Source organism: Lissotriton vulgaris, chromosome 10 (assembly GCF_964263255.1).
Source record: "Lissotriton vulgaris chromosome 10, aLisVul1.2, whole genome shotgun sequence".
NCBI lineage: Eukaryota > Metazoa > Chordata > Amphibia > Caudata > Salamandridae > Lissotriton > Lissotriton vulgaris.
The window spans coordinates 748,902,960-748,919,580 of NC_141698.1; the positions used below are offsets into that span (position 1 = coordinate 748,902,960).

The 16,621-nt window shown below is 46.2% G+C and overlaps 1 protein-coding gene across 4 annotated transcripts in view; it reads right to left on the minus strand.

Moving 5' to 3' along the window:
• ACBD5 (acyl-CoA binding domain containing 5) overlaps positions 1-16,621 on the minus strand; it is a 308,366-nt gene that overhangs the window by 65,656 nt on the left and 226,089 nt on the right. For all 4 annotated transcript variants that reach the window (XM_086941614.1, XM_086941613.1, XM_086941615.1 and 1 more), the window contains one exon: positions 6,088-6,290. In XM_086941614.1, coding sequence (XP_086797740.1) covers positions 6,088-6,290 — 203 coding nt within the window. The remainder of the gene's footprint in view (positions 1-6,087; positions 6,291-16,621) is intronic.

Consider the following 16,621-nt stretch of genomic DNA (forward strand, 5'->3'; position numbering starts at 1 on the left):
CCCCTGGAACTGGTTCAGACTGGCCTATGCGTAGTGAGCACCGGGGTGCCACTCAGCAGTCACCTTCCTGTAAAGCCCTGCCTACCCAGGATACACAAAACCATGTCTGGGACGGTGCTAGCACCGCCCCTGACAGGAAACCCTTTGTCCAGGCTCCCCTCGCTGGAAGGACTCCCAGCTGCAGGGGGTCAGACTCGTGTCTGTGGTGGCAGCATCCATTTTGTGGAGCTGAGGCTTCGTTTAACTTTAACCGGGGTTCACAGTTACATACATGTCGTGTCCCTCTAGAAGGGTGGAATGCTAACCCCGTCGCCAGAATTGGCGAGGGGTTAGTATTCCAATTCGTATGACACCTTACTCGACATGTTTTGATAAAGCAATACCAAAGATAGCATTTAACCGCGAGGATTATAATGCACTTAAGAGTATATGGTATGCGATATCATGGAACAGCTATTAGGACTTGGTTCCGCAAGCTGCAGACAGGCTCAGCTCATGCCAGAGCACCATCTCACACGATTCCAAGCACTCTGCCTTCAGGATTGTTAAGGCCTGCCATAGGAGTGACTGATAGGAATCTGTGTGTCCATTTTAGGGTTAGATATAGGTATACTATATCTACAGCAAAGGGTGATTACACGACTTTGCCCCAGCTGTCATGCAGCCAGTTGTGTCAAATTTAGGAGGCCAGCCAGGGGTGGCATAATACATGCTTCAGCCCCTGGTAGGCCCTGGGTACACCCATGCCCTGAGTTACAGGGTCTGATAGGGTGGCCCAGTACCAATTGGAAATGCACCTAGGGTACATGGAATCCATTTTACAGAGAGAGCAGTAGGCCTGGGGTCCTGATTGGCAGGATCCCAGGTCGACTATGTCAAAAACCAGCTAAAACACAGGGCAAAAAGTTGGGGGCAACCATAGTCAGGAGGTACCTTCCTACAGGAGGTGTCTGTTGACACATGAAGGTTTGGTCAAAATTACATGAGATTAGTACTGGGTCGGTTGTTATAATCTCTTCAAGTTTCTCGAAGGCTTGAATCACTTCAGCTGTGGGGTGACCTAGTGAGTGCTGTTTGACTTCCTTTCTCAGCAGATTGGTCAGGGGGCAGCTATTTCAGCGAATTGTGGTATGAATCGTCGGTAATAGCCAATGAGGCTGAGAAATGCTCTAAGTTCCCGTTTATTGGAAGGAAAAGGCGTATTGGAGATGGCCTTGACTTTTTCTGCCCATGGGGCTATCACTCCTTCTCCCAATATGTACCCCAGATATTTAACGTGGGTAAATGCTGCTCGGGATTTTTTTGCATTAATATGCAGCCCTACCCTTTTCAGGGCTTGGAGAAGTATTTGTAAGTGTCGCAGATGTTCTGACCATGTTGGGCTGAATACCACAATGTCATCGAGGTATGCAGAGCAAAACGAAGAGTATGGTTGCAGGATGGTGTTCATCAGATGTTGAAATGTTGCCATGGCCTCATGTAGTCCAAACGGTAAAACATTAAACTCGTATAACCCTTCTTCTGTGGAAAAGTCTGTCTTTTTCTTGTCCTCCTCCCTCAAAGGGACCTGCCAATATCCCTTTGTTAAATCGAAGGTGGTAATAAATTTGGATTCTCCAAGCTTTTCGATTAATTCGTCCATGCTAGGGATTCGATACGCTTTGAAGGATGAGATGGCATTCAAGGCTCTGAAGTCCATATAAAAACTGGTGGACCCGTCCGGCTTGGGGACCATGACTTTCGGCGAAGCCTAATCTCTTTTGGAGGGACGAATTACTCCTAGTTTCAGCATGCCATTGATTTCCTTTCTTATTGTTTCTCGTCGAGCTGCTGGGATGCGATATGGTTTCTGCTTCTCGTGTTTTCCTTCTGGGGTTTCAATATGATACTCGGCTAGGTGCGTTCTCCCGGGTAAGTCCGAAAATATGTCTGCAAAAGGTTTTAGGGTATTATGCAGACTATGTTTCTGCTCTGGAGTCAGATCTTCATTTATCGGTAGTAGGTCCAGTGTTGTTGCGTCTTGTTTTGCCGACACCATCACTGGAGCGCCTTTGGGCTTAGGCCCCAACCATTTTTTAAGTATGTTGATGTGATAACATTGTCTTCTGGAAGACAAGACCTGTACTCTATACGTGTCTTTCCAATGGTCTCAACTACTGGATATGGGCCCAACCACTCGCTCTGGAATTTTTTGTGTGGAGGAGGGCAAGAGTACCAACACCCAGTCACCCACTGATAGTGTTCTCCACCTCTTCCCCTTATCATACTGCTTCTTTTGTTTTTCTTGACTTCTTTCTAGATTGGTGGCGGCTAATTCTCTGAGTTTCCCGATTCTGGACCTTAGCTCTTGTGTGTATTCTAGCAGGGATTTTTGGTCGTCTTCCTCCTCTTTTTCCCGTGCATCTCATGTAATCTCCAATAAGGACCTGGGTTGCCTCCCATATAGTAGCTCAAACGCTGAGTAGCCGGTACTACTTTGTACTTAAGCCCGTAGAACGTATAAAGCCAGTGGTAAGAGCCTGTCCCAATCTTTTACCTCCGCTGAAAGGATTTTTTTCAAGGTGGTCTTGAGGGTTCTATTGTACCTCTCGACTAATCCATCTGTCTGCGGATGGTATACAGAGGTACAAATATGCCTGAGGTCTAGAGTCTTAAATACTTCCTTCATTAACCTTGAGAAGAAGGAGGTGCCTTGGTCCGTTAAAATCTCCTTAGGAAAGCCAACCCTGGAGAATAGTTCGATCAGCTTTTCGGATATGTTTTTGGTCGTGGGGGCCCTAAGCGGAAAGGCCTCAGGAAAGTGCGTGGTGTAATCCATTAATGCGTATGCGTTTCCTTTGGCGCTTTTAGAGAGTGGTCCTATTAAGTCCATTCCTACCCCCTCAAAGGGTTTTCCTATGAGAGGTAAGGGTTGGAGAGGGACAGCTGGTGGACGCTGTAGATTCCTTTTTTGGCACAAGTCACAAGATTTACATTATTTCTGGGTGTCTTTATAAACTCCTGGCCAATAGAAGTGTCGTACTAGATTTAGTGTGGTCTTTTCTGCTCCCGAGTGCCCTGCCGTAAGATGGCCATGAGAGTAAAAAATTATTTGGTCACGAAAAGTGACAGGCACCACCAACTGTAATGCTTCTCCCTGAGCGGCCTCTTTATACAGGAGATCATTTTTTTTATAACAAAGCGTGGATAGGGAGGGGAGGGGACATCTTTGTTCACGTGTGCATTTTCCCAGGCATTAAGAAGTGTAGGATCATTAGCTTGTGAGAACTTAAAACTAAAATCTAACAACCATGGCTCTTTTGTGGTCATAGCTGGGTATGACTGAACGGGATCGACTGCCTGACTGTCTAAATTCTTTTGAAACATAGCTAGGAACCTGGGATTATCCACTCCTATGATGAGGTCTTCAGGGAGAGTCTCCACTACCTCCACCCTTACTGTGCATGGAGATTGACTGTCCGTGATTACGGTGACTATGGCTACAGAGTAAGGTTTTACGTCGCCGTGTACACAGCGTATATGAACTGTAGTGTCGGGTGCATATTGGGCCGGGAGCACCCATTCTTTTTGTAAAACCGACTGTTTGCAGCCTGAGTCTAACAAGGCACTCACCATCTTACCGTTAACCCTTACACTTACATGAAATGAGGGGCCCATTTCAGCCGAAAACAGGACAGCCTATGGGATGTACCCCACCTCCATGGGCTCCTCCGCTGGTTTTCTTCGTGGGCATAGCGGGCAATGTGGCCCCATTCCCCACATTCAAAACATTGTGGGCCTCTAGTAGGTGGGGGTTCAATCCTTATCGGTTTGCTTCTTGGTACATCCATTGGTAGTTTTCGCTTCTTTTCTCCTTTTTGCAGCGCACCAGCCTTGGACTGTTTTTCCATCTCCCACGGACAAGCCCGAGGTTGAGCCCTTGCATAATTGGCAGCCATCTCAATGGTTTGTTCCGGTGTGAGGTGTGAATGTTGTTTGAGCCACCTCTGTGTTCCATAAGGTAGAGCCTCCATAAACTGCTCTAAGTAAATTCGATTCATTATTTCTTCCTTTGTACTGCTATGAGGCCTTAGCCACTTATCTGCGGCGATCTTTAACCTGAAAAACAGGGTCTTAGGATTTTCTCCCGACACCGCTCTCTCTTTGCGGAATCGAACGTGGTAGTCCTCTGCAACTAGTCCCAAATGCTCCAAGATCACTTCCTTGATTTCGGCATAGGGAGTGACACCACTAGCGTTTGCTACTTGGTACGCTGCCTGAGCTTCCCCTGTGAGCAACGGCGCTAGAAAGAATGGCCACTTGTCCTCGGGCCATCCACAGGCTCTGGCAGCTCTCTCAAAGTTTGTGAGAAACGAATCCGTATCCTCCCCAGTCATGTATTTCTGCAGGGATACCCCTGAAGGATGAGGAATGTGGGGACGTCGTTCTCCCTGTGCCACAGTAGTGGGTTCTTGTACTACATTTTGTAGGCCTTCAAGTTGAGCGGAAATGGTAGTTTTAAACACTTCAAGATCTTGTTGGGCTCAGGCCATTTGCCTTTCGTCGGCCCATTCCAGCTTTTCCTGGCCTTTAATCAGATGCTGTATGAGGGTATCCATCATGGGATCACTGATGGATGGGCATCCCACCTCTGACACCAGTTGCAGCGGCGTGAAATGAACAGGGCGGAAACTGGCTCTAGGTAGGTATGGTTTTATTTTCTTTAGAACACGCTTGTGTCTGCTAGTCACTCTTTCAGCTGCGAATGTTGCGGGGTCCGTGATGACGGCAGGCACCTAGGTCTTCCAGGCAGCTGATGGATCAGGCCTCGAACTTCCTCTGGAGTAGCCACGCTCTTCAGTGATCGTGGCTCGGGGATGAGAGGAGTCGTTGGCCTCCTGGCTCTGCCTCCGTTGGCGATGGCTTTCCTGCCCTCTGCAGCTCCTCGCTGCTCTCGGGAAGTAACAAACTGGTTCTCGACTCTGCCGCTGCTCCACTGCTCTCCTCCTTAGCGTCGGTGACGTCGAACACCTTGCGGTGTGTTTCCTGGATTATATCCAGTGGTTTCCGGTGACGTTTTCAGGGGCGGAGCCTTGTCACAGAAGAAAGCCCAATTAAAGGCACCCTGTTCTTTTTCTCCATATGTATCCTGATCAATGTCCCAGGACCATTTCTCCTGTTGGGGATGAGAGAGAGAGGGTGAAAGAGGTAAGACAGTCCACCAGTCCTTTATGTCTTCATGTGACTCCTGGGGCAGGTCTGATCAGTCACAGTCATTAAAGTGTTTTGAAATGCTGTGAAGCCAGAAGATATTTGAATATGAATATAATTAGAGTCTGTGTATGTTGCAGTGCTGGGAGTGCTCAGAAAATTATGTTTAAGTCTGTATGAGATTAAAAGTTTAGCGAAGATACTAATAGAAGAAGTCAAAGAATGATACTGACACCCAGGTACATACAAGAGTGTGTGAAAAGTGTTTTATGATTTTGTTTCTTCAGATTGTTTGTTTATTGATGATGGGGAGATGTGTGGTATAGCTTAGGTTGTATAGCTTTAAGTGTATCAGAACTATTAGATTCTTTCTGGTATCACAAGGAACCTTAGAATGGAATAAGTCTAGAATGTGCATCCTGCAAAGGGGCAGTTGGAAGGGGTTGTCTGAGGTGGATGGGACTTTCCTCTTTATATCATGTACCATACAAATAAATCATATACGTTTTATTTAAACTACTCTGTAGAGCGTGATCCTTACCACACAGTCTCTGCAGGATTTTTTTTTAAACCACGTTTTTCAGCAGAAGCATTTGAATTGAAACAAAGCTGAATTTTATTGGAGGACTGACTGATTCATGCCAAATCAGCCAGTGAAAATGCATTGGCATGTGACTTCTGAATGATAAATGAGCTGGATGAATCTGCTAAGGTTAGCATGTAAGTGAGGAACAAGTTGACAAAATAACAACCTGATACTTACAATAATAATAATGTAGGGAGCACTTCCCCAATACAATTAAGGGACTTTCTTGTTTTCTACCACTATGTCAACAATCCTGAATCCAAACTCAGTGCTTTTAGTAGTTGTGTTGTTCCATACATACAAAAGTATACCTGAGAGGCAGTCAATGTCTCCAAGTTGTGCAGTCGCTGAAGGACACTCTGCATGTCTTCTTGTAACCGCATGAGTACCGCAGCAATTTGTTCATTCAAGTTGGTTTTCAGTTCTCTTTCAGAGCCCCAACGCTCACCATCGTCACCGCCGCTGCCTGAATGCCAACCTTGTGCACCACCACCGGGGGCCTGCAAACGGCTTCCTAAGCTCAGGAAACAAAACGGGAATTAGACAGCAACCATGCCAGGATACAAGAATCACTACCCCACTCCTCTCAGATTTAAAAACATTTTCAGATATTTTACTTCTTCCTCTTTTAAATTGTCTTTAAAAATCGTAGTAAAAAATGAAAAACAAAAAGTTACTTAAAACCTACAATTTACACCATTAAAAGTTTGAAAGTAGTCTTTAAATAGGTGCAATTGTGATCCAACTTCATTCCGTATCGCTTACAATATCTACGAGGATTAGTAGCACGTTAATCTAGACAGGATATTAAAATCACCCATTATGCAAGTGAAAAACAAGCAGCACTATGCAGGATCAACATAAGCTGCATGAAATACTGAAACACTATACTTTGAGACAGAAGCAAGTGTATACATGAGATCCTATGGCATACCTGGAGAAAGTTAACACAGTGCTCTTAAAAACAAAACTATTAACTATCTCACAGATCTGGTCTCTTCCTATTCACTCAGTGGTTTCAGTGAAGGTCACATTGCTCATGAACTAGACTGCCCCTCAGCCCAACGTTATTTATGGAGGCTTTCCATTATGAGAATTTTGGCCAATGTGAAGTTATAGTTGGTTATATTAATGTTATGTTGCAAACAATTTAATTCTCTATTTCCTGTGTTAAAATATCTGCACTAAGGAGGAACACCAGTTACGCTCATGATGCATAGCTATCTAAACTAAATGTGTGTTGATACAGATGTAAAACTGGTGTCAAATCATAACTGTTTTGGAATAATATTGCCAGAAGTGTAATAATATAATGCAAAATTGAAAAACAATAAAAACACATTTAAAAACAAAAAAATGAGAATTTTGGCATGAGAAGATGATGTATTTGAACATTTCAAACAAGGAAATTAATATTGATTTTTCTAGTAATCCTCCAAATTTCTGGTATATTGCCCACTCCTCATGATTTCTGCTTCCTTGTTTGGTTTTACCTTCACATTATCTCATGTAGCGCTCCAATTGCAGCCATTATTCATTTGAATCTCCAGTCCTTAATTTTTACGTTCAGTTAAGAGAGTTTGTTCTCTCTCTTTACTCTTCAAAATCATACAATGAAGATACATTGATTTTATTCAATGTGTGATTGGTTATTTGCAAGCAACGTCAGTACAATGTATGAAGTATGCAGTTTAGGTATTGCACTGTTTGTGTATGGTATTTTATCAAGCCACTGGTACAATATATATATTTTTTAAGTAGTTGTCAGGAAAGGCTTAACATTTTTCCTGGAGCTAACTAAATCACAACAAAAGCCTTGTGATAGCCAAGGCTATTCCAAAGGACATAAACTGAGCACTAGCCACATCTTGCATTACTAAAACAGTCAACAGGTCTAAAGCAGTTTAATCACCTGGGTGCAAAGGTAATGATTTGTGGCTATTCAAATGTTACCAAGGTTGGTTATACGCAAATCAGCCTTCTAGAGTCTATTGCTACAATGCTTCTCCTTCCCAAGTCGCCTGCTCTGTCCTGAGACTGCAACAGAGTGCTACTTGAACACTCACATAGGATTGAGAATTTGTCTTGTTCGTTAAACACAGATATTCCATGAAACTAATAAAAGGCATAGATAGCAGAACTTTTTCTCAGAAAATATTTAACATAGCAATTCTGATTTAATGTACTGCATTTTAACTTAAGAGAATTGTTCCACCAGTGGGTTTCGCAGGATTTAGTCAAGGCAGCTACATAAATAATGCAGTATCTCTGAACAAATGTTATGTTCTGTAAACTAAATTATAATACGTCTTACACTTAACTGCAGCTTGAGTCACATGAGGTTTTAACGCTGGAGCGCAATGGCCTCAGAAAAGATCAGGACTCTTGGTTACTTCTTTTTCACGAAGAACTACATTCATCGTTTGTCTTGAGGACAGGGCAGAGAAAGAGGACTGGTAGAATAACCAGCTCCTCATTTATGGTAATTCAGAGGTCTCCGTTACTGAGAGGAAGACCATTCGGTAATAACGACTTTCTGTTTTTCTTTCAAGGAAAGCACTTTAAGTTGTCCATAGTTGTAGGAAAGTAGTATCTGCCTTTATGGTCACCCCCACTTTTTGTCTGGTGCTATGCTGTTTCTGACTAGTCTGACTTGGATCTACTAATCAGGACCCCAGTCTCTCTGCTTTCCTTCTTAAACTTTTATGGTAAGTACTTAGATACATCCCAGATTCGATACTGGGGTACTCTTATAAGTATATGGTGCTAAGGTACCCAGGGCACAGGTACCCCATGGGCCCCCCATAGGCTGAATCATGTATTATGCCACCTATGGGGGACTATTCAAACTGTCACTACAGGCCTGTAATTGCAGACTGTGTAATCTGGTGCTAACACCACTTACAACAGATATAGGTTCCCTATATCCAGGGTGTGACGAGGACGCTATGGTCTCACCGTCGTTCGGAGGTCCCGAGAATTCCAAGATGGCCGCCAACATACCACTAACAGGAAGTGGTGGAGACTTTCTAGTTCTTTTACCCTGAAGCACTGGAACCGCAAATGAGGAGGAGGGGCAAAACGCGGAGTCGGGAAGGAGAAGCTCAAAAACGCAGGCACAGAGGAAGGAGGCGAGGAAGACACCGGCGCGGCTTCCAGCACTGAGGAAATCCCGAGGTACACCACGGAAGATGGCATCCAGAGGGACCCAACTGCGGGAACAGAAGAAGAGCCCACGATAAAAGCAAACAGGACCGGCTCTACCAGAAGGTACACGGAGGCGGGGTTCTCTCTACACCACGGCCCTGGAGGGTCGTGGCTCCAGGCAAGTGACACCCACATGCCCGTTTTCTTTAAGGGTTTGGTGGGCGGGTTAAAGAGCCACACAGAACCCCTCACGTTGAACCTCCCTCACGTAGGCAAGGCACCTCAGGCATAAAGGTGGTGTTGCACAAGTCCTTTCACCCCCTTCCCACACCTAAAAGAAGTACAGCAGTCTAAAAGCCCTCTTGTTTCTTTTATTGTTTTTTTTCTTCCCTTTCCCCTGTCCCTTCATCCGGAGACATAACAGCCCAGGGAAGAGAGTCTGGAACTTCGGCACAGGACAGGAAGAACACCAGTATATACCACTAGTCTGACTTGCAGAAGAGGATGACTTGTTTTCTTTCTTGTTTTCCTTTTGGATTTGACCCGTGGTTGTGCAAGAATAGGAGATTCTGAATAAAAGACTCCCTTGTATTGAGCCCAGTGTCATCGCCTCATATCAGTAGGGAAAAGGAGAGGGGTGGGAGTCTTCCGGCCACACCAAAGATCACCACACAGGGTCACTGCACTTAAAACCTATGGTTCACCCCTACAGCAGGCCTTTTAAATCCTGAAGGCAGGGTGCTTGGTTCTAAGTGTGAGGGTGGCCCTGTATGAGCAGTACACCCCAATAGCATTTGGAGTCCATTCTCCCGGGTTGTAAGTAAGACAGCCATATAACATATAGAGGGGCACCACGTCATTATGCGCTGACCATCTCGAAACTGGCTGTAACGAACCCTGTCATGTTTGGTGTCAAACATGTTGGAATCATACCCCTGCACCGTAAACGGTGTGGGAGGTATGATTCCAGGCACTGTAAAGGCCCTCCTTTATGCCCTCAGTGCTCCCGGCACCAGTCTTCTAGACCCAGACAGCACAACATGGCTGCTGCCGACCAGAGACACGATTTTGCCCCCTATCTGCTGAGCCAGGCTCGAGCAGGGGAAGGCAGAACAATAGGTATTTTGTCACAGGGAGGTGTGACCACCTCCCAGATAGGGTTTAGTGTATTGGGGCCAGGTAGGAGCACTTGCCACTCAGTCTACTTGAAGGGCACATTTGGTGCCTTCCTTGCATAGTCCAATTCAAACCAGCTAAGGGAGCTGTTGGCTCCCATTCTGGTGCGAAACTGGACAAAGGACATGGGAGTATCCTCCTCACTGTCCAACCCCTCCCCTGGGAGTCAACCCTGAATCATCCCAACCCTCTCCTTAGGGTACTTAAGGGCTTACCTGAGGGTGAGTCCTTAGATTCGTCGTGGGACACAATGCAGACACCACTTCATCTTCGATCGTCTGGGCACTCTGGACTTCGCTCTGGGCATCAAGGCTGCGACCGGGAAGACTCCTGCTGCTCCTGAACTCTTCGCCCTGTTCATCTCCTGAAATGTCTGTGCCTGTGTTCCATACAGGAAACCTTCCAAGGCGTGTGGGCATCCAAGACACCTGAAGAAATTTCCCTTGAAGAGACACAGTCACTTCCTATCATCTGCAGGCACCGCAACTAAGCTCACAGGTCTGCGGATGCTGTGCTCCCACGGACTCCCAGAGGCTCAGCAACACAGGTGGTGATTCTTCACATCCATCAAGGCCTGCCCTGCCCTCTAACCAAGTTTGAGGCCGGTATCCCTCATCGGACCCGCAGAAACTGAACCCCTCTGCACCACGACGACTTGTAGTTGCAAAGACTCGTTGGCTTCCTTCCACCAAGATCTTCAGGCTCAAAGTAGCCCCAACCTCGAGCATCTCCAGTGACCAGAATTTCCGTCCACACCGCATCGCTTGCACCGTGGGCCTGCTTCTTCTGGTGAGCGACTCCAGTGCCTCTGGCCTGTGGGTCCTATTGAGGGTCACCTTTAAATTCTTTGGGCTCCCCTGATTGCTCAGGCCTGCCCTCACTCCCTTACTTGTGGTGAAGCTCCTGGACCTTGCTGGTCCTGACACTGTACCTTCTTCACTTTCCACTTTAGTTGAAGTTGTCAAGGCTTGTTGGTGCTCCCGGACACCGACCCTTCAACTTTTGACATCGACATGGGACAGCTCATGAACGGCTCGTGGTTTTCGACAGCATTACCTGGCCCTCACAGCTGCAGCTCCAAGGTCACCGTCAATTCTTCTACAGCACCTGGCATCGACGGGCATTCACTTCCAAGTGGCATATACTCTGTTCCATCTGCTTACAGGTACTTCTCGACTTGAATCCACCTTTGAGTTCCACCCGATACTTTCACCTTCTCCAGCAGCGGCATCTTCTTGAAGTCCTTCATTGGGTTAGATTACGGTTTCCGTCGACACTTCACACCTATGCTTCCGGCTCCTCTGGGGCATGTATCCTGGTACGTAAGGTATCCACGGGTGGGTGACCTTCTGTCTTCCACAGGTCCACCTCTAGAAGGTATTCTGTTAGCCAGAGTATATACACATAGCACACATTGTTGCCAACCTTAGTGAGTGACAGAGGGATCTGACCCCGTCCTGACGAAGAGGCAGTCAGCCTCGAAACATGTTGACAACACCAGGAGAACTAGCCCATTGTTAAGCTAGATTGTCTCCGCCACACTAATTTTAACGGTACCAGCCTATGACTAATAAATAATTTTTTGCTTTCATAAGGCCAGGTATTCTTTTAAATCTCTCTTTTCCATATCACTCCTGACCCTACTCACACTCACTCAATACACTTCACATAGCACTTACAATATCTGAGTGCTCCAGCGTAGTCGCTAGTCGTAGCACACCCCGTCCCGCAGCGGGGCAGGAATACCCCGATGATGAAGCATGACACCAAGGGCCCTTTTTGTGTGTGAGGGGTATTTTAACAAATACTGTGTATGCCTGATATACTCTGGCTCACAGAATACCTTCTAGAGGTGGACGTTGTGGTTTATTTATACCATTAACTGGAGGAGGGTGCGCCCACCGAAGTGCTTTCTAGCACTACCTCTTCACTCCCCCTTTTGATTCTTTGTTTCCACTGAGTTTCTTCAGGGTCCACTGGGAAGGGTCCTTCTTTAAAATTGCAACTGCGACTTATACGTTAATTTGTACGGAGCACGCAGTCATGTTCCTACACTGCACACAACCTCTGTGGGGCTTCTAGATACCCACCTTGGGTAGTTCATTGGGCCCCCGGCACTTCTATGTCCTCTGAGTATTGTCTTCCCTTGAGTCGTGGTTCGCATACAACAATCTTAGTATATGGTTTGGTCTCCCCCTAGAGACCACTGTGTATTCTGTGCTACTTACCTGTCTCTATTACAAAGTATTGTGTGCATTGTGTATATCTCCGACTAGGAGATATATGTATATGTTACTGAGTGTCTTCTAATAAATACGTATTTTGCTATAGCATTCAGCTCAATTTACACTCCATCAAGCCATAATATGTGAAGTAATTACGTTTTTCCATCTACTATCTGACCAAAGAGCTACCTCCCAGGTCAATGACTATAAGAGTGTACTCCAATGGGGAGGGCCGGGTTGGAGAATGGTGTTAAGAGGTATCTGGGCATGACCGTACTCCAATTTGAAACTCTGCATGTATGGTGACATCGTCTGCCATGTTGTGTCAGCAAAATAATGTATCACTCAAGATGATGTACTGCTCTATTCATCGTACTTGTTTGTTTATTGATAATAAAAATTTTTTTTTTTAAATAAAACACTTTTAAAAAAAGTTTACGAAATAATTATGCAATGGGCTATGTGCCTATTCCCCTCCATAAATGCACTCAGCCCTTCATGCACCTCTCTAGTTCTGCATATGGGCTCTTCTCAAAACATATATGTGAGCTGTGTCAGACGTAGTTCTTGTATGCAAAAGAATAACCTCAAGCCACTGGTCCCAGGACAGGCACGGCAAGTGGAGAACACTTCTTTTCCATTGTGTTTTTTAATAGATCCAATTATGGTAGCTCCATGCTGGTCCTGTTATCTGAAGATGGAAAGTGAACTATGGACCAAGAATATGCCTGAACCTAACCTCCAGGTAGGTAGAGCGAGGGGTAGGTCACACACGAATCTCCACGTCAGATACTTTAAAGCTGTAGTTACTACGTAGTCCTCTGCTTTGACTTAAGGCACCTCAATTTTAACAACAACTGGGTTGGAAAGTTAGATCCTAGTAGGGAATTTATCTACAGGTACATATGACCTTTTAGTATCCTGAGAGATCAGCAGACATAACTGTCATTACCAATACACACTCCCCGCCCTGAGATGGGGTAGGGGCATTTAAGTCAGTTGGTCCTGAAGAAATGTGACGGATCTCTCCTGGATCATGCAGGCTAGAAACATGTCGACCATTTAATCACTTACCAAGAGATTGTAACGTTTCATAGCACTTTCTTGACAATCTACACTCACCTGTTTTTAACCACACCAAGAGGACTAATGATTAAAAAATGTAACGGTACCCCGTACGTGGTCTTAATACACGCTTCACCACACACACCATTGAATTTTGACACTCCCACACCCACAATTGCTGCTAACAAGAAAAGATCTCAACTTAAGAGCCCTCTTGCGGGGCCCATGGGGCATTGCAGCACCAGCCCCATGAGGAGCTAAGGCCGATGATGAAGCATGGCACCCACATGGGCGAGTGAGGGCAACAGCTTCCAATAAGGAACAGTCCCTCATTTTTTATTATGTTTAGATATTCCAAAATGGGACTATGAGAACTGGACCTTTAATTGCTCCTGACCGCCCCCTTCTTGTGATTGATCATGCCTTAATCTCTACCATTTTCAAGCCTCCAAACATAGATATAAAGATTAAGAGAGTGCAACATGCCAGCCAAGTTTTGTTGCACAATGCTGCACTCCCTCCTGCATAAATACTTCCAAACTCATTAATGGTGTGTACTTCATTACAGCTGATATTGTCTAGGTCATGAGTGACTACTTTGATTCATGTGACTTTAATAAGTAATTGCCTGGACAGCAAGGGTTGACAGAGTACGATTGGACAGGCACATGGGATTGCTAAAGTACCGAATGGGATGTAGCATTGATGTTCGTCAAAGAGTACAAAAAGATCAAAAAGTGATCAGAGCTTACACCATTGCAATTTAAGGTCATTCACAGGGTCTCCTAAACAAGCATTTACAATGCAATAGATCTAGCCTTCCAAAAAGTTATAGCTAATGGAATTGTAAATGACAAACTTTTTATTTATGGGTTGGTTTTGAAAACATATACATAAATGGCATTGTCATTTACAATGCCAATAGCTTAATCTCTCGCAAATGTGAGACCTATTGCATTTGCACACATACACACACACACACACACACAGAGCCACACACACAGCCACACACGCGCACACACACAGAGCCACACACATACACAGAGCCACACATACACACACAGAGCCACACTCACAGAAACACACACACACAGAGCCACACACACACAGAGCCACACACACACACAGAGCCACATACACACACAGAGCAACACACACACAAGAGCCACACATACAAGAGCCACACATACACAAAGCCACACACACACAGAGCCACACACACACAGAGCCACACACACAGAGCCACACACACAGAGCCACACACACACACACACACACACACACACACACACAGAGCAAACACACACTTCACACAGAGCCACACACACACTTCACACAGAGCCACACACACACTCACACAGAGCCACACACACACTCACAAAGAGACAAACACAAACACACACACACACACACAAAGAGCGGCACACACATAGAGCAACTGTAATCCCCCTACTTCTCGGGATCGAGGGTATTGGTAAGAAAATCCCACGGCAACAATTGTACTGCTATGTTCTTGTTTAATATGCACAAGTACACATAGAATAGGAAAACAATAGTAAGAGCGATTCTAGTCTCTCATACGTTACCCATCAGCCGTTGGCTCCTAGTTCATTAGGGCCGATGATCCAACCGTCCCCTGCATGGACACCGGTCCCGGTGTCCGGCCAACAGAGGACACTGTGCAGAGAAACGGCCGAAAATGCCGTTCGAAAACGACTGATGGGGAATCACGCTGAGGCGTCCTCTTTAATCTGCAACTCGCCTCGGGAACACCTAGCCTGGCGCTCCACCGAGGGGTCAGAATCAATATCAATAATGTCCCAAAACAGACGCAGCAACCACCTCCTTTGGTGGGCGTCTCTGTTCCTGTCTGTCCCGGGAGCGTAAACACCAACGCTCTAACAAGACTCCAATGCTGAAGAATGAAACGAGCTCCGCTCGCTTCCAGGAAACAATACCGGAGTTCCGAACTGCGGTACTTACTTCCAACGCCGAACTGCTCACAGCTCCTTGTTCCGTTAACCAAGGGAAATCGGGACACAACGGACCGCCGACCAGGAATCAAAATATTCAACAGTGTCTCTTCGGCCAATGCGCTTTAAGTACGCATTTCCGGGTGCGTGATGCGCGCGCTTAGCATGCCGGATCTTGTGGTTCCTGAGCCTTCCGTGACGTGATCTGTCTTCTTTGCGGCTGTTGTGTTCAGCGTTTCCACCGCTCCCCGGAGATCCAGACAGCAACACACACACAGAGCCACACACACACACACAGAGCCACACAGCCACACACACACACACAGAGCCTCACACACACACACACACACACACAGAGCCACACACACACACACACAGGAGCCACACACACACACAAGAGCCAAACACACACACAGAGGCAAACACACACATACACAGAGCCACACACACAGAGCCACACACACACACACACACACACACACACACACACACACAGAGCAACACACACACAGAGCAACACACACTCAGAAAGCCACACACACACACCGAGCCACACACATAAACACACAGCCACACACACATAGAGCCACACACTCAGAGCCACACACACACACACAGAGCCACACACACACACACACACAAGAGCCACACATACAAGAGCCACACACACACAAAGCCACACACACACAAAGCCACACACACACAAAGCCACACACACACAGAGACACACACACACACAGAGCCACACACACACAGAACCACACACACACACACAGAGCCACACACACGCAAACAGAGCCACACACATATAGCCACACACACAAAAAGAGCCACACACACACACACAGAGCCAAACACAAACACACACACACACACACACACACACACACACACACATAGAGAGGCCTGGCTCCTACACTGCACCCTTATGCCCAAGAGGCAGTCCATCACCTCATGGCACCTCCCAACAAGACGGAGCTCCAACCAGGAAAGGGACAACCTACGTAAGTGCCCGAACAGAAAAGAAAACCTGCATGCATACTGCATAGTTGGATTTATTAATCGGTCTCCTCCCTTTGGGGCCTGGGCTCATCCTGCCACAGACCTTCCACATGCATTGCTCTTTTTGTTTTGCCTCTGCCACCGGACAAAGCAGTCCACTATGGGGTGGCCCAAGCCGCCCACTCTGCATGAAGATATACCCCCATCGCATCACAGTCAGGGGCCTCAGGGCACACAGGACAAACTAAAGACCCTCC